This window comes from Macaca mulatta, chromosome 19 (genome assembly GCF_049350105.2).
Source record: "Macaca mulatta isolate MMU2019108-1 chromosome 19, T2T-MMU8v2.0, whole genome shotgun sequence".
Classification (NCBI taxonomy): domain Eukaryota; kingdom Metazoa; phylum Chordata; class Mammalia; order Primates; family Cercopithecidae; genus Macaca; species Macaca mulatta.
This window is the reverse complement of record NC_133424.1, coordinates 46,697,973-46,719,379: the sequence shown is the minus strand read 5'-3', so window position 1 is coordinate 46,719,379 and position 21,407 is coordinate 46,697,973. Positions and strand designations below refer to the sequence as shown.

Genomic DNA, 21,407 nt, shown 5'->3' with positions numbered 1-21,407 from the left:
CGTGTTGGCCAGGCTGGTCTCAAACTCCTGACCTCGTGATCTGCCTGTCTTGGCCTCCCACAGTGCTGGGATTACAGGCGTGAGTCACCGTGCCTGGCCGACATGATTTCTTTTCATGTCATCCAATCAAATTAGCTTTTGTGGCAGCTGTAATACATCATAGACTCATAGTGCACATCCAGTCAGCTGAGAATCCCAGATTTTTTCTCGTGTTATTACTGCCATGCTATCCGTAGTTGACTATCCACTATGTTATTTCTTTTTTTTTTTTTTTTTTTTGAGACAGAGTCTCTGTTGCCCAGGCTGGAGTGCAGTGGCACGTTCTCAGCTCACTGCAATCTCTGCCTTCCAGGTTCAAGCAATTCCCGTGCCTCAACCTCCCGAGTAGCTGGGATTACAGGTGCCTGCCAACATGCCTGGCTAATTTTTTTATATTTTTAGTAGAGATGGAATTTCGCCATGTTGGCCAGGCTGGTCTCGAACTCCTCACCTCAAGTGATCTGCCCATCTCGGCCTCCCAAAGTGCTGGGATTACAGGCATGAGCCACTATGCCCGGCATTATTTCCATTATTTTTAATGTTTACTTATTATATTTCTAATAAGTGAGGGTACATCTGTGTACGTGGATTTATATCTTAGAACTACTTAATACTCTATGATTTCTCAGCAATTTTATTCATGGAGTCTTATTTTAATCCACGGGATAATCTTGGGAGATATCTAGTATCCTAATCACTATGATTTAGAAATAGAGGCTGGAGGCAGTGGCTTGCTTCAGGCCATCCATTTAGTAAGTGGAATGGATACTGAATTCAGGGTTCTTATGGCACCTGTCCAGTCTTCTTTTGAAGGAGGAAAATAGAAAATGAGCTTTCAGTTCAGTGGGACTGATAAGGAAAGGTTTTCTGGAGAAAGTGAATATTTAGTGGATTTTTGTAAGTGAGGAAGAAGCAAGCACCAGAAGATGGGGGAGGGTCGGGCACGGTGGCTCACACCTGTAATCCCAACACTTTGGGAGGCCAAGGCAGGAGAATTACTTGAGGCCAGGAGTTCAAGACCAGCTTGGGAAACACCCATCTCTACATAAAATAGAATAAAATAATTAGCTGAGTGTGGTGGTGTGCACCTGTAGTCCCATCTACTCAGAAAGCTGAGGCAGGAGGGTGACTTAAGCCCAGGAGTTCAAGGCTGCAGTGAGCCATGATTGTGCCACTGCACTCCAGCCTGGGCAACAGAGTGAGACCCCAACTCTAAAAACCAGCCAACCAACCAACCAACCAACAAAAAACAGGTAGAAGAATGTGGGATTGAGGTGAGGGGGGATGAATAAGCAGGCAAGGTGTTTGAAGAACAAGTTCTTGGACAGATTGGGCTTCTGAGATGAGACAGATTCACGACCCCAGCTGGCCACCTGGGGTGCTTTTCTGAAAAACTCACTTGCTGGGGCCCCACCTGCAAAGATTCTGTCAGTAGTTTGGAGGTGGCTCTCTGTATTATTTTCACATCTCCACCTGCAATTCTGATGTACAGCCTGGGTTGCAAACTACTAGGTTAGGGGCTGGAGGTCATTTAACTAGAGAGAATGGTCTAGGAGTCCTTATTGTGGAAAAATGAGCTAGGCAGGTAGAATTGGAAGGGGAGAGAGGGGACAAAGCAAGGAAAAGAATGGTACAATACGAGTTCTTTGGAGGAAGCACTTTTTTTTGTTTTTGTTTTTGTTTTTTTTTGGAGACGGAGTCTCGCTCTGTCGCCCAGGCTGGAGTGCAGTGGCACGATCTTGGCTCACTGCAACCTCCACCTCCCGGGTTCAAGCAATTCTCCTGCCTCAGCCTCCTGAGTAGCTGGGATCACAGGCACATGCCACCATGCCCGGCTAATTTTTTTTTGCCTTTTTAGTAGAGACAGGGTTTCACCATGTTAGCCAGGCTGGTCTGGAACTCCTGACCTCAGGTGATTCGCCCGCCTCGGCCTCCCAAAGTGTTGGGATTACAGGCGTGAGCCACCGTTCCCGGCCAGAAGCATCTTTTTAAATTAAATTTTTAAAATTGAGAGACACGGTCTCACTGTGTTGCCCAGGTGGGTCTCCAACTCCCAGGCTCAAACGATCCTCCCACCTCAGCCTCCCAAAGTGCTGGGATTACAGACATGAGCCCCTGCACCTGGCCAAGGAAACATTTTGATGGAAAGCTCTGCAGGTTTCTGAGCAGGAGGGTAACATGTTTTAAGTCCCTGTGGCAGACACATGACTGTGAGTCGGAATCACCCCGCATCCTTTCTAAGGCCGGACTCTCTATTCATCCCTCGAAACAGGATTCTGTCAGTGCCCTCACTTCCCTTGCCCACACCACCTCTTTATCTTAAGCTGTTTCTGTGGTTTCAGATGCATCACTTTTCCCCTTTGCTGCTGAATCTGGTTCTCCCATTTTTGCTCTCCCTGTGCTTGCAGCAGTGTTACAAAAATTGTGGACATTCACTTCAGAGTTTTATCATCTTTATTTTCAATTTGCTAGACCAGGTTGCTTTCCCCTGTATGAGGGAGTGCTAATCTCTGATTGCTGGGTACCAAGCCCCATCCTGGCCTGTGTGGGGTACTATGGAGGAAGGAGATAAGACCCAGACCTCTGGCAGCTCCCAGTTTAGCAGGGGAGACAAGATAACACGTGAAAACAAACAGAGCACATTGAAAAGGCCACAGGTGAAACCGATGCAGGGAAACCCCTATCATTAAAGATCTAAGCCCTGAGGCCTCCCTGCTCATCTCCAGGCTCAGAACCTTTTTGAGTCTTCTTTGACCTCATTTAGTCTTTCTCTTCCATCTCTTTCCTGTTGGTTTATCTCCAGCATCAACCGCTAGAGCAGTGTCTAGGTGTTGCTTTGAAGCTTGTATCAAGATTTCTCTAGGACTCTCTGCTTCAGCCTGGCCATCCCCAACTACCAACCACATCACAAGGACTGGACTTGTATTAGCTACGCTGCTTCTCCAGTCCGATGGTGCTTCTTCTTCTTCTTCTTTTTTTTTTTTAGATGGAGTCTCGCTCTGTTGCCAGGCTGGAGTGCAGTGGTGCGATCTCAGCTCACTGCAACCTTTGACTCCCAGGTTCAAGCAATTCTCCTGCCTCAGCCTCCTGATTAGCTGGGATTATACGCACGTGCCACCATGCCCAGCTGAGTTTTTTGTATTTTTAGTAGAGGCAGGGTTTTCCCATGTTGGCTAGGATGGTCTTGATCTCCTGACCTCAAGTGATCCACCCACCTCAGCCTCCCAAAGTTCTGGGATTACAGGCATGAGCCACCGCGCATGGCCAGTAGCTTCTATACCTAACTAACTACTTCTTCCTGCATCTCTGAGTTATGCTCCTTTGAGTAGGAAAAATCAGTCAGGAAGGGATACCAAGCTGGTGAAAGGCATTTTTTCAAAGTCCCAGTCCTGGGCTGGGTCTGAGGATTTCTGAATCCGGACGGGAGCCTTCCTGCTCCGCCTCTCCCAGGCTTCCCAGCGCCTGTGTAACCCTGGACATCTCCGAAGGTCCAGGGAAACTGCTACTCCGTAGTGAAGTCCGAACTTGGCATCCCCTCTCCCTGACTCACACCCCTGTCCTCATTTGTCCCCTCTGCTGTGTCTTTGCCTCTGCGTCCCAACATGGAGGAGCCCTGATTCCTTAGCACCTGCAGCCCTCTCCCAAATGCCCTGCGCACCACCGAAGAAGAGAAATAGAAGAGCAAGGGGTCCAGACTGGCATTGAGTGAACTGAACACCACCGCTATTGACCGCCACCAGGGGCTTTTTCTCTGGTGATACCCCACCAGGTGGGACACGTTGTAAGGTCCGAAGCACACCAGGAAATTGAGCAGCGTCACCACAGCCAGCCCCACGGCTCGGCGCCGTTTCTGGGCCCCCACATGGGGCTGGGAGAGCATGATCCACACAAAACGCCAGTAGCAGAAGATGGTGACCGCCATGGGGATGAAGAAGAGCACCAGGCACAGCTCCAGCCGCACGGGCAGCACCACGTCCAGCTGGTGATCGGTGAAGTTCTCGTAGCAGGTAATTTCATTGCCACTTCTGGCCTGCTCAGTCGTGTTCAAATACTGAACAATGATCACAATGGTGCAGTGACCAAAGGACATACCCCAGGCCACCAGAGCTGCAATCACTCCATACAGAGGCCGGCGGGAGAGCTTGTACTGCACGGGGAAAGCCACGCCCAGGTAGCGCTCAATGCTGATGCCCGCCAGCAGCCACGTGCTGCAGTAGATGCTGCTGTAGAAGCCGAAACTCGTGAGGGCACAGACGATCTTGGGCAGGTACCAGCGGAAGTTCGATGCGGCCTCGATGATCTTGAAAGGCAGCAGCAGCAGCAGGAGGAGGTCCGCCAGCGTCAGGCTGAGCAGGAGGATGTGCACGGGTGCAGGCTGGGGCTGGCGGACCCGCCCCACAAAGGCCCGCAGGGCTAGGAGGTTGGCAGGGAGGCCAGTGAGGAAGATGATGATGTAAGCCATGAGGATCAAGGAGCTCTTCCAGTCTGGCGGCATCCTGGAGGAGAACAAAAAAGGGCGGGGTCAGGGGGTCTCACTCACAGCCTGTGCAGCCAGCTCTTGTTCAGGATGCAGACATCCTCCCCGGCACCGTCCCCTTCCCAGGACAGTGCTTTCTGATGCCACCACGGCTTGCTCACACCACCTGCTCAAACTACCCAGAGCAATTATTGACTTTGCCTTGGGCGGGATATTAAGCAGTAGTGATGATGTTTGCCATCATGTGTCTCTGGGGGAGACCAACCCGTGGCTTCCCAAGGGAATTCCCCCTCCATTTTCCCTAGCCTTTCTCCTCCTATCCTCACAGATACAGGAAGTTACTGTTATCAGTTTCTAACTTTACCCAAGTCCCTTTCTCAGACAGAGACCTGCAGGAGAGAAAGGCATCAGTGTGGGGAGAGAGCTGTAAGACATGTGTCAGGATAACGAGGCTGTGGGGCCCCAGGCGCTGATGCCCAGTGCCAGCTCTCCACAGGACCCAGGTGCCCAGCCACCAGCCCAGCTTCCTACTTCCCTTCCTCTGTTTTGCAGGGCACAGATTCTCCCCCACCTTGTCCTCCTCTGTCCAACACCAAACTGGGACTCTCTAGAAAAGGGGAAGCTGGGCCGGGCGCGGTGGCTCAAGCCTGTAATCCCAGCACTTTGGGAGGCCGAGACGGGCGGATCACGAGGTCAGGAGATCGAGACCATCCTGGCTAACACAGTGAAACCCCGTCTCTACTAAAAATACAAAAACTTAGCCGGGCGAGGTGGCGGGCGCCTGTAGTCCCAGCTACTCCGGAGGCTGAGGCAGGAGAATGGCGTAAACCCGGGAGGCGGAGCTTGCAGTGAGCTGAGATCCGGCCACTGCACTCCAGCCTGGGTGACAGAGCGAGACTCCGTCTCAAAAAAAAAAAAAAAAAAAAAAAAAAAAAAAGAAAAGGGGAAGCTGGAGCCGGACGCAGTGGCTCACACCTGTAATCCCAGCACTTTGGGAGGCCGAGGTGGGCAGATCACCTGAGGTCAGGAGTTTGAGACCAGCCTGGCTAACGTGGTGAACCCCATCTCTACTAAAAATACACACACACACACAAAATATTAGCCAGGCAAGGTGGCGGGCGCCTGTAATCCCAGCTAATTGGTAGGCTGAGGCAGGAACCTGCTTGAACCTGGGAAGCGGAGGTTGCAGTGAGTCAAGATCGTGCCATTGCACTCCATCCTGGGCAGTAAAAGCAAAACTCCATCAAAACAAAACAAAACAAAACAAAAAAAATGGAAAAGGGGAAGCTGAGAGGCTTAGAGGAGGGTGGAGGGGAGGAAGGATGAACCAGCACTAGCCTTAGGAGGAAGGCTTGTCCCCAGAAGACCTTAGAGAAATATTCAGAAAAGCCCACAGGCTTCACCGGCCCTTGAGCCTGACATTCTGACCATAAATAGAACTCGTCTTCTTCACAGGGTAACTCAGTTTCCACTTGGGGTGTCACCCTTGCTGGCCCCCAGCCCTGGTCCTGTCCCTCCATCCTCTCTCCACCCTTGATTTCCTGGCTGTTTCCTTGCTCCTCACACTAGCTCCTGTCCCTGGATATGAGCCTTCCATTTGGTTCTGACATCCTTCCTCCAGTCCCCTAGAACCTTCCCCTCAAATCTGATCCTGGCCTCTCTTCCCAGAGCACAAGTACTACACTAGCTGCCTTGCCTTGTGTTGTTCCGGATAGATGGCTTCTTGGGATTGGTTCTGAAGGGAGGTCTGCAAGTTTCCGGGAGAGAGGAACACAGCTTTAGCCCCTGCTTCTGTCCATGCCATGCAGGAAAAAATGGTGAGGAACCTGGTTGGTAGGAAGCATTTATACCAGCACCAGCCACGTGACCAGAGAAAGGAAGGTCAGTCTTTAAGCAATATTTCCTCTCAAACCCAAAGGAAAGGCCCAGCATCTTTATTCTCTCGAGAGAATCTTCACTCTTGACTTCCAAATGCAGATTTTTCTGTCCTTAATTCTTGATTAAAATAAAAATTGCCAGGCATTTTTCTTTTTTTACTTCTCAAGTCAGATTGTTTTCTCTTCTCAGGCAGTTTCTTCTGTCATTCTGCTCATTCTCAGAAATGAGCTTTCCCTTTTGAGGGTGAGTCTTGCTCTGTCGCCTAGGCTGGAGTGCAGCGGTGCCATCTCAGCTCACTGCAACATCCGCCTCCTGTGTTCAAGCGATTCTCCTGCCTCAGCTTCCCTGGGATTACAGCCACCTGCCACTACGTCCAGCTAATTTCTGTATTTTTAGTAGAGGCGGGGTTTCACCATGTTGGTTGGTCTTGAACTCCTGACCTCAAGTGATCCGCCTGTCACGGCCTCCCAAAGTGCTGGGATTACAGGCATGAGCCACTGTACCCAGCCCTCCTTCCTTTTCTTCTTCAATTTTTTTTTACTTTCTCTATGGTCTCCTGCCCTCTGCCCCCAACACATTTCTTTTGCCCGTCCTGGCCTGCATCTCGTTATGATAGAAATGGTGTGGGAGTTACAGTTATGCAGATAGATATGGGCTCATATCCAGGTCCCTTCATTACAACCTTGGGGCAGATCAGTTTCCTGAACTCTAGTTTCTTATAGTCAAGTGAGCATGTGAATTCTGACATCCGAGGACTTCTGCGAGGATTCAGTGAGGTTGTGTATGTAAGCACTTACTAGATGCCCGTTAGTGTTGCCTCGTCCCAAGCCTGTAACACAGCTTCATAGAGAGTGAGCCGCTTGGTGCAGCCTCCAGAGGCTCAGGGCATGGACGTGCCATCTCTCTTGGGAAAGTGTCAGGAATTCAGGAGGCCCGAGTTCACGTGCCCGTGTGGCTTTTCGTCAGGGAGTGGCACTCAGGCTCCATTCCTTTCCCTGATAAAGTCTCAGTTTCCCCCTCTCTGACCTCGGTAGCCCCAGGTTAGAAGCTCCTGAAGGTCTCTTTGAAAAGCACACCTGAGGAAGCAAGGATCGTCAGAACGTGTTTTCCTCTTGACCTAGGGAAGAAGTCTAGGGAAGAAGTTTCTGTTCTGCCGTCTGTGGCCTGATTCCTGCTCACAGAATCCCCATTCTTTCCCTAGGACATACCTATTTCCTATCGTTTGCCATTCATTCATTCATTCATTCATTCAGTCAGTCAGTCAGTCAGTCATTTATTCTTTTTGTGGTCTATAAGGGTCCACATATTTTGATATTTATCTTTTCTTTCTCGTCCACTCTACTCTCCTCTGAAGGTGTTCTAGTTCTTTATTTCCTTCCCCCCAGCACACGTCACTTCTCAGATCAACAGGAGAACTAAGAGAGACCGTTCTCTGTTATTGCCACCAAATTTATTTGTGTCATTTCGCTTTTATGATTTTCTATAAACATGTGTGAGGATCTGGATTTAATTGCGGAATCCAGGAAACTCATTGGAAAACAAGTGTTGAGGAGTGGGACTGCCTCTCTGTCTCTGCCCGTCCTTCTCCCCCCCACCTCCTGCCTTTCGCCGTCACTATCCTGTGTCCCCCTGTGGAAGATGCCCCAGCGAAACCCCCTCTCCGTGTTCACAGCAGTTATGAAGGGAGCATCACCAAGGAAGCTTTCAGTCTCACAGTTCACGATGTCCACCTACGTCACAGGAAAAGGAAACCCAACCTCTCAGACGGAGTTCAAGGGGGCAAACTTTCACAAGAGCAATATCCTTCACAGTTCCTTCCAAGTGCAGTTTTCTCTCACCATCTTTATAATGCGGCTTGCCATCACAGGAAGTTGGATCCATTGTTTAAAGTTCTATGTAATCACTTTCTCCACATTCTTATTTCTCACTCGCCCCTCAGTCCACCCTAATCCGTGTTCTGTGCCTATTTTCCATGGGATCTTTTCTTCCTAATGTTAGCAGTGACCTCCATGTTTCCAAATTCAGTGGACTTATTTTTTTCTTATTTTATTAGCATTCAACACAATATCCACGCCCTTCTGGAAACATCCTCTTTTCACGAATTCTGATACGTTATGCTGCTGGCTTCCTTCTCTTTCCTTTGGTCACTTCTCGTACCTCTTTGCTAGCTCACCATTCCCCTACTCATCCCTGAAATGGTGACTTCCTTCAAGCTTGGTTCCGGGTTCTTTCCTGTTCTCACCTGTGCTCTCCTGCTAGTCGACTGCGTCTGTTTCCGTAGTTCCAGTTACCACCTTCATGACACCCCTGGTTTGAATCTCCGTCCTAGGTTTCTATGAGCTTCACATGCACACGCCCAACTGCCTAGTTGACACTGCCATTTGGGTGTTTCACAGGCATCCCAAGTCAAATGTGTCCAGACCTGGCCTTAGATCTTCCCTAACAAATTTGGCCTTCATCCACCCTTCCGTGTCTTAGGGCATTTTTGAGACAGAATCTCGCTCTGTTGCCCAGGCTGGAGTACAGTGGTGCATGATCTCGGCTCGCTGTCACCTCTGCCTCCCGGGTTCAAGCAGTTCTCATGCCTCAGCCTCCCAGGTAGCTGGGATTACAGGCATGCACCACCACACCCGGCTAATTTTTGTATTTTTAGTAGAGACAGGATTTCACCATATTGGTCAGGCTGGTCTCGAACTCCTGACCTCAAGTGATTGGCCCACCTCGGCCTCCCAAAGTTCTGTGATTACAGGCGTGAGCCACTGAGCCTGGCCTAGAGTCAGTCTTAAAGTGAATCTCGATACTATCTTCCTTATCCCTAGAATGCAGTCTGATGTACTCCCCAAATGCTTATGGATTCCAAATATGAATCCATCCATCCGTCTCCATCTCCATCATCCCATCTCAGTGCCATCATCCCTACCAGGATTTTAGCAGGGCCCTGACTCACTTCCTCTCATCCATCAGCTTTCCGGGCAGTCAGTTCTCCATTCTGTGTTAGTGGAATGGTTTTAAAAATGTCAATCCAATTATACCACCTTCTTGTCCTTTCAGAGACTTCTCACTGCTTTTAGGAGAAATATCAACGTCCTTAACAAGGCCTGCCTGGCATGGCCCTTGCCAGCTTCCACTCACATCACTCTTCTCTCTCTTTGCTGTCTGGGCAGGGCCATTTTCCACTTCTGTGAATGTGTCATGTTTTCCATCTGCCACGGGGAGCTTCAACCAGCCCCTGCCTGGTACGTCTTTATTTCTTTTACCCATTCCAACGTTCCCAGTTAATTTGTAGCTTTCTTTCAGATAACCACTTACTTCCTTAAGAAAGCCCTGCCTGGCTGGGCACAGTGGCTCACGCCTGTAATCCCAGCACTTTGGGAGGCTGAGGCAGGTGGATTACCTGAGGTCAGGAGTCCGAGACCAGTTTGGCCAACATGACGAAATTCCATCTCTACTAAAAATACGAAAATTAGCCAGGCATAGTGGTGCACGCCTGTAATCCCAGCTAGTTAGGAGGTTGAGGCCGGAGAATCACTTGAACCCAGGAGGCGGAGGTTGCAGTGAGCCGAGATTGCGCCACTGCATTCCAGCCTGGGAGATAGAGCAAGACACTGTCTCAAACAAACAAACAAACAAACAAACAAACAAACAAACAAAAAAGGCCCTGACCTCCTAGATTGTGATTCCCCTCTTACAGGTTCTTATAGCATCTTTTCTATTGCTGAGTAGTATTCTGTTTTAAGGATATTTCACATTTTATTCATCCATTAATCTGTTGATGGATATTTGGTTGGTTTGGGTTTTGTTTTTTTTTTTTAAAGTTTTTGGCTAGTATGAATACAGCTGTTAAGAACATTCTTATTTAGGTCTGTGTGTGGAAATGTTTTCAGTGCTGTTGGGCAAATACCTGGCAGTGTATTGGCCAGGTGATATGGTAAACCTTTTATTAACTTTTTAAGAAACTACCAGTTTTCCAAAGTAGCTGTGCCATGTTGCATTCCCACCAGGAGCCTATGAGCATTTCAGTTGCTCCACATCCTTTCCAACACTTGACATTTGCTAGTTTTTAATTGTAGGCATTTTAATAAGTATGCCATGGTATCTTGTTGTGGTCCTTTTTTTTTTTTTTTTTTTTTTTGGAGACAGAGTCTTGATCTGTCACCCAGACTGGAGTGCAGTGGTGCCATCTCCACTCACTGCAACCTTCACCTCCCGGGTTCAAGCCATTTTCATGCCTCAGCCTTCTGAGTAGCTGGAATTACAGACACGTGCCAACACGCCTGGCTAATTTTTGTATTTTTAATAGAGATGGGGTTTTGCCATGTTGGCCAGGCTGGTCTTGAACTCCTGACCTCAGGTGATCTGCCTGCCTCGGCTGCCCAAAGTGCTCAGATTACAGGTGTGAAACATCGTACTTGGCCTTTGTTGTGGTCTTAATTTGTATTTTCTTGATGATTATTGGTGTTAAGCATTTTTTCAAGTACTTATGAGTCATTTGCATACCTTCTTTTGTGAAAAAGAAGTGGGCCTGCTTAAATATGTTGCTCATTTAAAAAATTTTAGGCTGGGCATGGTGGCTCACACCTGTAATCCTAGCACTTTGGTAGGCTGAAGTGGGCTGATTGCTTGAGGTCAGGAGTTTCAGACCAGCCTGGCCGACATAGTGAAACCTCATCTCTACTAAAAATACAAAATTTAGCTGGGCATGGTGGTGTGCACCTGTAAGCCCAGCTACTAGGGAAGCTGAGGCAGGAGAATCGCTTGAACCCGGGAGGCAGAGGTTGCAGTGAGTCAAGATCGCACCAGTGCACTCCAGCCTGGGTGACAGAGTGAAACTCTGTCTCAAAAAAAAAAAAATTGGATTATTTTTCATATAGTTGAGTTCTGAGAGTTCTTTAGTATATTCTGGGTACTAGTCATTTGTCAGATGTATATATTACAAATATTTTCTGCCATTCTGTGACTTTTCTCTTCTTCTTTTAATTTTTTTTTTTTTTTTTTAAGACAGAGTTTCACTTTGCTGCCCAGGCTGGAGTGCAGTGGCTTGATCACAGCTCATTGCAGCCTTGACCTCCCAGGCTCAGGTGATCCTTCCGCCTCAGCCCTCGAAGTAGCTGGGACTGCAGGCACCTGCCACCATGCCTGACTAATTATTGTATTTTTTGTTGAGATGTGGTTTTGCCATTTTGCCCAAGCTGGCCTCGACCTCCTGAGCTCAAGCAGTCTGCCCACCTCGGCCTCCCAAAGTGCTGGGATAACAGGCATGAGCCACTGTGCCTGGACTTCATTTTCTTAATTGTCTCTTGAAAAGCAAAAAAGTTTTACATTTTGATAAGGTCTAATTTATCTAGTTTTTCTTCTGTGGTTTGCGCTTTTATGTCCTAAGAAGCTTTTACCTCCTTATCCAATTATTCCAGATTTTCCTCTCCCTGTTGAATTACCTTGGCACCTGTACTGAAAACCCATTGGTTGTATATGTGTGGCACTATTTCTGAACTCTCTATTCTTCTCTAGTGAACTCTGTGTCTTGCCTTTCATCATTTGCACACAGTCTTTTTAAATTCTATTTATTTTTATTATTTTTTAAAATTTTTATTTTTAGATGGAGTTTTGCTCTGTCTCCCAGGCTACAGTGCAGTGGCGCGATCTCGGCTCACTGAACCCTTCTCCTCCCGGGTTCAAGCAATTCTTCTGTCTCAGCCTCCTGGGTAGCTGGGATTACAGGCACTCACCACCATGCCCGGCTAATTTTTGTATTTGTAGTAGAGACAGGGTTTTGCCGTGTTGGCCAGGCGAGTCTCGAACTCCTGACCTCAAGTCATCCATGTGCCTTGGCCTCCTGAAGTGCTGGGATTACAGGCATGAGCCACTGTGCTCAGCCTGCACACAGTCTTGATTACTATAGTTTCATAGTAAGTCTTGAAATAGGGTAAATCCTCCAACTTCCTTCTTTTCTAAATTTGCTGTGGCTATTCTGGGTCATTTGCATGTTCATATAAATATTACAATCAATTTCTACAGAAAAGCCTGCTAGAATTTTGACTGGGCTCACACTGAATCCATAGATCAATTTGGGACCATCAACACTAGACATCTCTCTCCATTTATTTAGGTCTTTAATTCCTCTCAGCAATGCTTTCTAGTTGTCAGCATAGAAGTTTCACGTGGTTCTAAATATTTTGGAGGCCGCTGTAAATTTAATTTTTTGAGTTTATTTTCTCATTGTTTGTTGCTCTCATAGCATCTTCTACTCTTCCTTCCTATGTCCCACGTCTCAGTTTATTATAATGTGTTCATTAGCATGAGGATTTGCATTAAGATGGATGTGAAGTCTACATCCCCTTATGAGACTGTTCACAAAGGCAGGGAACACAGCTGCTTTGCTCACCATTGCATCCCCAGGCAGGGCCTGGCGTGGAGCCTGGTACGTGTTAGGCCCTTAGTAACAATTTCCTGGATGAGAGTGGAGGATAGATGGACGAGAACGGTTTCAGAATGGAGGTAAGTCCGTTTCAAAAGCTCAGAGGACACTTGTCCTCAGATGCCTCATTTATCTTTTTCTGGGACCTGTTAAGACATCCTGGATGTGTAATCACTTGAGAGCTGTCTTGTGGTTTAATGGACTTGCAGCAAAAGTCGCAGGGACTTTTTCCTCATGGTCAGCACTGACGATCCAGGCTATATACCTTTCTTTTTTTTTTTGAGATGGAGTCTTGCTCTGTCATCCAGGCTGGAGTGCAATGGCACGATCTTGGCGCATTGCAACCTGGGTTCTCTCTGCCTCCTGCGTTCAATTGATTCTCCTGTCTCAGCCTCCTGACTAGCTGGGACTACAGGCGCCTGTCACCATGCCCGGCTAATTTTTGTATTTTTAGTAGAGACAGGGTTTCACCATGTTGGCCAGGCTGGTCTTGAACTCCTGACCTCAGGTAAACCGCCTGCCTCAGCCTCTCAAAGTGCTGGGATTACAGGCGTCAGCCACTGCGCCTGGACCCATTTGCATTTTTCGACCATGATATTTCCAATGCTTGGCACAGATCCTGGCACATTCTAGGAGGTGGATATATATTTGTTGAATGAATGAATGAAACAATTGCCAGCCTCCCAAATGCTAGGATTACAAGTGTGAGCCACTGTACCCAGCCTTAAGACTCCATTTTTGAGCAGTGGGAAGTCACTTAGGGGCATAAGAGGGGAATGATGTGATGTGATGTATGATTCTAGAAGATCAAACCCAATACTGTGTGAAGAATGGTCCCTAGAACAGAACTGGAAGCAGAGGGTGTTGCAGTCACCAGGGGTTGAGGGATTGAGGATGGCATGGATTAGGGAGAATGTGCACCCGGGGCAGAGAAGATCACTTGGGATTTGAGATATGTAACTTTGTTTTATTATTATTATTTTTAAATGTTTTTATTATTTTTATTTTTGGTAGAGATGGGGTCTTGTTATGTTGCCCAGGCTGGTCTCAAATTCCTGGCCTCAAGCCATCCTCTCACCTCAGCTTCCCAAAGTTCTGGGATTACAGGCGTGAACCACCATGTCTGGGCTGATTATTATAATTTTTAGAGATGGGGGTGTCTCGCTCTGTCACTCAGGCTGGAGTGCAGTGGTGTGATCATAGCTCACTCCAGCCTTGACCTCCTGGGCTCAAGCAGTCCTCCCACCTCGGCCTCCCAAGTAGCTGAGACTACAGGCTTGGCCACCACACTCAGCTAATTTTTTGTAGAGACAGAGTCTTGCTGTGTTTCTCAGGCTGGTCTCAAACACCTGGCCTCAAGCGATCCTCTTGCTTTGGCCTCCCAAACTGCTGGGATTACAGGTGTGATCACTGTACCCAGCATGCAATTTGAAATAAATGACAATTAATAAGGAAGTACAGGATGCCAGAGAGAAATGGAACTCTCCTAGGGGCGAAGAGGGGAGGTGAGTCTAGACCAGCACGTGGTGATGGACTTTGAGACGTCATGGCTCCTGTGCCCGTGCAGTTCACCCAACTTCATTTGTGTATCACCCTTTTTGTGCCCTGCAGAGGCCTCACCAGAGGAGCTCACCCACTGTGAAGGTAAGAGTTTATGCCCAACCCCCTCAGTGCATCTTCTTTTTTAGTTGTCACTTATGCAGCCTCCCCTGTCACTCGTCATAGAGTCCTTCACTTCCGTAGTCCCTACATAGCCCATCGCCTGGCTGGTGCATTGCTGAAGAAGAAAATTAAAAGGAGTGTCTTGAGGCTAGCTTCTTGGGAGAACTCTGCAGACTGTGTCTCTGTGGCCTCTGTGGTGGCCTCTGTGGTTGTTCCCACCCACTGCCAGTAGCCATACCCCAACCTCTCTCTGCAGAGACCTTTCCTTCCTCCACTCTCTGTCCACCTGAGTCCTTTTTATCAGACTTCACCCCTGTCCAATCATACCAGCTGTGATGGCCAAATGATGGTCCCCGCAAAAGAGACCCATGTCCTAATCCCTGGAACCCGTGAAGGCTACTTTTCATGGGCAAAAAGGACTTTGCAGTTGGGATTAAGAAGCTTGAGATGGGGAGGTCATTTTGGACTATCTGAGATGGCCCTAAACATAATCACAAAAAGAAGGAGGCAGAGCCGGGCACGTTGGCCCACGCCTGTGTTCCCAGCACTTTCAGAGGCCGAGGCGGGCAGACCACTTAAGACCAGGAGTTCGAGACCAGCCTGGCCAATATGGCAAAACCCCATCTCGCCTCTACTAAAAATCCAAAAACTTAGCCTGCCATGGAGGTGTGCATCTGTAATCCCAGCCATTCCGGAGGCTGAGGCAGGAGAATCACTTGAACATGGGAGGTGGAGGCTGCAGTGAGCGGAGATCGTACTGCTGCACTCCAGCCTGGGCAGCACAGTGATACTCCGTCTCAAAAAAAAAAAAAAAAAAAAGAAGAAGAATCTTTAGATGGGGAGATCATCTTGGACTATCTGAGATGGCCCTAAATGTAATCACGAAAAGAATGAGGTAGAGGGAGAAATCAGACAGAAAGGGAGAAGATGCTGTGATCACGGAGGACCGCAGTGATGTGGCTGCAAGCCAGCGCCCACCAGAAGCTGGAAGAGGCAAAGGATGGATTTTCTCAAGAGCCTCCAGAGAAATGGGATCCTGCTGACACCTGTGTTCCATCCCAGCCGGATCCGGCTGGAGTCACCCCGAAAAGCTGTGGCAAGGGAGTTTCTGCCAAGGAGTTCCCCAAACCATCCCAACATGGGGCCAGATGGGTTCCCAAAGAAAGAAGCACCAAACGCCAGGGTGATTAGTGCAAAGCATTTCGGAGGGGAATTTGCAGAGTGGGCTTCGGCATCCTGGACACTGAGAGAAAAGGGAGGGGGCAGGGAAGGGGTTTGCATGAGGGTTTAAGGAATTTGGCCCAGGGCCAGGGCTGGTTTCTTTCAGTGTCTTGGGCAACAACCTAAAGACCTTTATCAGTGCCTGGGAATGTTCAAACTCTGGCTTGGGTTCAAGTCTGCAGAGAAAACACGCAGCTGGCTGTGTCGCAGGTTGGTCAAGGCACTCTGCTTCTTGGTCAGGATGGAGAAAAAAGGAGGGAAAGTTAGGAGACCCTGCACCTTGATTTCAGCCCCGTGACACTGGTTTTGGATTTCTGGTCTTCAGTACTGTGAGAGAAAAAATTGCTGTTATGTTAAGCCACCAAGTTTGTGGCAATTCATTACAACAGACAGAGGACATAGCAGACATAGCAGCCAACATTTATTGTATTGTATCACATTGTGTATCAAGTGCCACGCAAAGAGCTTTGCAAAGATGAACTCACGTAAACCTTAAAACATCCTAGGAAGTTACACACTCATCCCCTTTAATGGACGAGGAAGCTGAAGTATGTAGAGATAAGAAGTGATTTGCCTGGAGTCATGTATCTGGTGGATGGAGGAACTGAACTCTGAACTAAAAAGTCCATGGCCTTTTTTTATTTTTTATTTTTTTAGACAGGGTCTCGCTCTCTTGCCCAGGCTGGAGTGCCGGGGCACAATCATGGCTTACTGAAACCTCTGCCTCCCACGCTCAAGTGATTCTCCCGCCTCAGCCTCTGGAGTAGCTGGAATTACAGGTGCATACCACCACGCCTGGCTAACTTTGTTTTGTTTTGTTTTTCTTTTTTTTTTTTAAAGACAAGGTCTCACTGTGTCACCCAGGCTGGAGAACAGTGGCACCATCTCGGCTCACTGAAACCTCCAACTTCAGAAATCTTCCCACCTCAGCCTCCCGAGTAGCTGGGATTACAGGCGTGCGCCACCATGCCTGACTAATGTTTGTATTTTTTGTAGAGACAGGGTTTCACCATGTGCCCAGGCTGGTCTTGAACTTCTGGACTCAAGTGATCTGCACACCTCGGCCTTCCAGAGTGTGGGGATTACAGGCGCGAGCCCCTGTACCCGGCTGGAGTCCATAGTCTTTACCACCACACTACACTTGCCACTGTACTGTGAGGGCCCGGGTTAGACCCTACTTCCTTGGCAGCCCCTGGAAGTCCTGTGCATCCAACAGAGGAGGACATTGGGGACAGGTCAGGGTGTGAGATGGTGTCACCTGCTTCCTGCAGGGTGGGTCTGCGTGGTCACCAGGCTTCTTGCCAGTGGCCTTCACTCTTTCCCTGAAACCATGAAGGAATAACCTTCAACCCCAGACCCCCAAGACCCAGGCAACTCCCAGCCTTCCACATGTCCTTGTTCCTGCCATAGGCCCAGATCCCAGATGCTGCGATCTGTCGTCAGTCCCCACTCCCTGTCTGTAAACATTCTGGATACACAGGAAGTAGAGGGAAGATTCTATTTACTGTTTCTGTCTACCGTTTACCAAGTTGTTTAGCTTTCATGGTTTCCATGAATGTTTACAAGACTCTGGATTTGATTGTGAAACAGAATGAAGAACTTGGGAGAAGGAATGTTTATTTCAGGAATCCTGGAGAGGTTGCCTGACATTTTCCTCCTTCCCCGAGACCCCTTCTCCATCTGCTGTCCAAGCAGAGGTGACCACTGGACTAGGCACGGGGCTAAAAAGCCCTCCCACTGCTGCTTCGAGGCCAGACCATTGGGTAGTTTGCGTGGGTTCACACCACCCTTGGTAAAGGCCAGAAGGCCGCTGGTCGTTTCCTTGGGCTGCCTTTCAGTGCTGACCCTGAGCAAGGGAGGAGAGGCAGCAGAGTGTCTGGAGGCAGAAACTTGCAGTCAGGTGCTGGCTGATCCTGCAAAAGGCACACCAGATGGGGGGCAAAACTGGTTGCTCTGTGTTCCTCTCCCCAGTCCGACCTTGTCTCTGTTTTCCTCCATTACCTGCTTCTGCCACATACATGACTCATCTTCCCCTCAGAGTTGTGGTATCGCTGGAGTCACCAGGGTTTCTGTCTACTTTGCAGAATCTTAAGAAACTTAAGTTAGACCGCGGATTTTCAGGAAGTGCAGGGAGGATATCAGAAACTCCCGGGTGTCGCAGCGGGGGAGATGGCAGCACATTTGAAAATGCTTGGAAATTTCCCGAGAGAGAGAGAGAAAAGCCCTGGTTTTCTTAATGCAAACCAGAAAGTAAAGTTTCTGTTTATCAGAAGTGGGAGGTGGTTAAAAATAGATTGAGAAACAGTGATGCAGTGGACGTAACACTGTCAGACCTGCTCTCGGGAAAGTTGACATGAACCGAGATCCTCTTCACGTTGAGCCATCTTCCCTGAGCCCTTTCCACTGCCAGGAGACTTCAGATTCCACAGGAAGCAATGAAGGCTGCTATCAGGAGAAGGTGGGAGGGGAGCATGTAGTCTTAATTTTGGGAGTGTCTTGGGGATCCCTTCCCCCACTTTTTTTTCCTTGAGCCCTTGCTACACGATGATATGAAGCCACAATGAATTAACATCCAGAAGCTCACTTCTGTCTCTAGAAGTCTTTGCCATTTATGAAGATAAAAGCCTTATATCTCATTTGAGGACTGTCAGATGTGCCCAGATAACAGAGACTTAAACACGTAGAGATTTATTTTTCTCATGGGACATGAAGGAATTAGGGAGCCCACGTCCAGGGCTGCTGCTCAGGATTACTCATCCGTCCACATCCTGGGGTCCTTTGGCTGTCTCTTTCACTATCCCCAGATCTTGGCTTTCGCTTCATGGTCGTAAGAAGCATCTACATTCTGAGCAGAAAAATGGGGCAGGGAGGACAGAGAGCAAAAGATGTATGAGAGATGGATCTATCCCGTTTTCAAGCAGGAAAATGACAGCTTTTCTAGATGCAGTGGCTCACGCCTGTAATTCCAGCACTTTGAGAGGCCGAGGCAAGAGGATTGCTTGAGGCCAGGGGTTCAAGACCTGCCTGGGCAACAGAGTGAGACCTCCCCCATCTCTGCAAAAAAAAAAAAAAAATCTAGCTGGGTGTGGTGGTGAACTCCTGTAGTCCCAATTACTTGGGAGGCTGAGGTGGGAGGATCGCTTGAGCCTGGGAATGGGAGGCTGCAGTGAGCTGTGATGGCACCACTGCACTCCAACCTGGGCGACAGAGCGAGACCTTGTCTCTAAAAAAGGAAAAAAGAAAATGATAGCTCTTCTGGAAGCCCTACCCAGCAGACGTCTACTTATTTCCGACTGACTGGCATTGTATCTCGTGGCAACTCCTAACTGCAAGAGAGTTTGGGCAAATGAGTATTAATTGGGCATTTCCCTAACCTAACAAAATTGGGATTCTGTTGGTAAGGAAAAAGGAGAGAATTCCAAAGTTATACAGATCTTGAATAGCAAATATGGGGAGCAAAACCAATTCTGAGCCTAAAATATCTGTGGTAACCATAGGAAGATGTGGGATTTTAGAGGGGGGTTTTATCAATTGCTGTTATTAACAGGTAACATACATACAAAAAGATGAGCTCATCTTAGGGATACAGCTTGATGCATGTTGACATATCTGTACAAATCAGTATGACCACCCAGGTTGAGATGGAGGCCGTTTTCAGTACCCTAGAGGCCCTTTTGTTCCCTCTCAGTCAGCAAACCTTCCACCACCAAGATAACCACTTTGCCAACGTCTACCTCTTTTTTTTTTTCTTTTCTTGTGAGACAGAGTCTCTGTTGAGTGAGTGCTCATATGAGCGCTCCCAGGCTGGAGTGCAGTGATGCAATCTTGGCTCACTACAACCTCTGCCTCCTGGGTTCAAGTGATTCTTCTGCCTCAGACTCCCGAGTAGCTGGGGTTACAGGCGCATGCCAACAAGCCCAGCTAATTTTTATATTTTTAGTAGAGACAGGGTTTCGCCATGTTGGACAGGCTGCTCTCGAACTCCTGACCTCAAGTGATCCGCCCACCTCGGCCTCCCAAAGTGCTGGGATTACAGGCATGAGCCACCATGCCCGGCCTTGTTTCTATTTTCTTTGACACAAGCACTGTTTATCTTCCAGTGTAAAAACGCAGTCAACCATAGCACTGTGGGATAGCAGCCAGGAGGCCAGCTGTATCCCGCTGCAGCAGCCACCGCACACGGAGGGTGGATGGACAGCCACCCTGTTGCGTAGCTCTGTGTGGACCGGCTGTGTCCTTCAGTGCAGGTCCAGTCAAGAGCCGTGGGCCACAGAGGACGCTGGTGCAGAAGCAGAGGGCAGACTAGGCAGAGGCAAGGCTTTCCTGTGCCCTGAGCTATCAGAGATGGGCCAGAGCCTTCAGCTTCCTCGATAGGGCAGAAGTAACCACGCTAGCTCCATTCAGCAAAGGACGTGGACAGAACTGCCGGGTTTGCCTGAGAGGAGGAGAAATGTGGAATTGAGTGAGGCTTTCTGAGAAGGTTCTGCTGGAGTTGAGAAAAATTAGGGTGAGGCACCTCCCTGATTTTATGTCCCTTTTCCTGGGTCCAGCCTCCTGAACAGCTACCATTTGCTTCTTTGAAACACCTATCAGTACCTCCTTTTCCAGCCCTTAATGGAACAGTGAGTGAGGTTCCCTGACTGGGGTGGAGTCTGCTTGTGAGTTTCCCCATCCCATGTCTCTCTGACTCCTGCTCCAACTCCTCACCTCGCCAATTCCTCTCCCAGCTGCCTCAGACTCCCCATACCACCCTCCCTGGACAGGAAGTGTTCTTACAGGAGTTTGAAGCTTCAGGAGTGCCCTCCGGCCACGTGAACACCAGGCGCTAACAAACTTCTGCAAGTTACACCAACGCCAACTCCTGTCTTACTCTCGCAGAGGCCTCCTGGGCTCTTCAGAGAAGGGTGAACTTGGTTGGAGGGAAGAGAGGGGTTTGGTGGCTCTTAGTAAAATTGCTTCCCACAGTGACCTTTGGCAAGTTAGCATAATAACCTGTGCAGAGAGAGGGTCTCCTGTTCTGAGGTCACAGCCCAGATCTCCAGGCCGGCTCTGCCGCCTCTGAATGGTTTGTGGGTCACACACGCCGACAGCGTCGCCAAGGGCTGGCATCAGCCTGCTTGAGCCACAGAGACTGAGTGGACAAGGGTGAGTTCCCCAGCACAGAGGGAGGCCTTCTCCGTCAGGACCGTCTGTGCATGTGCTGTGCAGTCTCCAGTCTGCACTGCGAGGTTAGTGCTTCTTCCTCCCTCTAGAAAGTGTAATGAGGGCCAGTTGTGGTGGCTCACGCCTGTAATCCTAGCACTTTGTGAGGCCGAGGCTGGCGGATTGCCTGAGCTCAGGAGTTCGAGACTGCCCTGGGCAACATGGTGAAACTCTGTCTCTACTAAAATACAAAAAAAAAAAAAAAAATGTAGCTGGCTGTGGTGGCGGGCACCTGTAATCCCAACTACTTGGGAGGCTGAAGCAGGAGAATCGCTTGAATCTGGGAGGCAAAGTTTGCAGTGAGGCGAGATCGCGCCATTGCACTCTGGCTGGGGCAACAGGGCCAGACTCTGGCTCAAGGAAAGCGAGCGTCACAGAATACTCATAACTGACAGTGATGTTTTAACAGCTTACCTTGTATCCTCTCATTTCTTTATTTACTTAAACTTCCAAAGCCGAGTTTTTTCAGGAACCGTGGACTGACATTTCTTGCCTCTTGGTGTGTTGCCATAT

At 48.8% G+C, this 21,407-nt stretch overlaps 1 protein-coding gene across 2 annotated transcripts; it reads right to left on the bottom strand.

Moving 5' to 3' along the window:
- Nucleotides 1-2,479: 2,479 nt before the first annotated feature.
- On the bottom strand, nt 2,480-6,339 carry FFAR2 (free fatty acid receptor 2). Of its 2 annotated transcripts, XM_077982204.1 has the most exons (3): nt 6,199-6,335; nt 5,639-5,754; nt 2,480-4,535 (listed from the first exon to the last, which is right to left on the bottom strand). In XM_077982204.1, exon 3 carries the CDS (start codon nt 4,532-4,534, stop codon nt 3,542-3,544), a length of 993 nt encoding a protein of 330 aa, XP_077838330.1. In that variant the 5' UTR covers nt 4,535; nt 5,639-5,754; nt 6,199-6,335; the 3' UTR covers nt 2,480-3,541. The 2 variants fall into 2 exon arrangements, with proteins under 2 accessions (XP_077838330.1, XP_028694825.1); XM_028838992.2 differs by lacking the exon at nt 5,639-5,754 and having other exon boundaries at nt 6,213-6,339.
- Between the last annotated feature and the right edge of the window lie 15,068 nt (nt 6,340-21,407).

Bases quoted from the DNA above. Each gene is read 5' to 3' on its own strand.
- FFAR2 (XM_028838992.2), bottom strand. From the start codon at position 4,534: ATGCCGCCAGACTGGAAGAGCTCCTTGATCCTCATGGCTTACATCATC.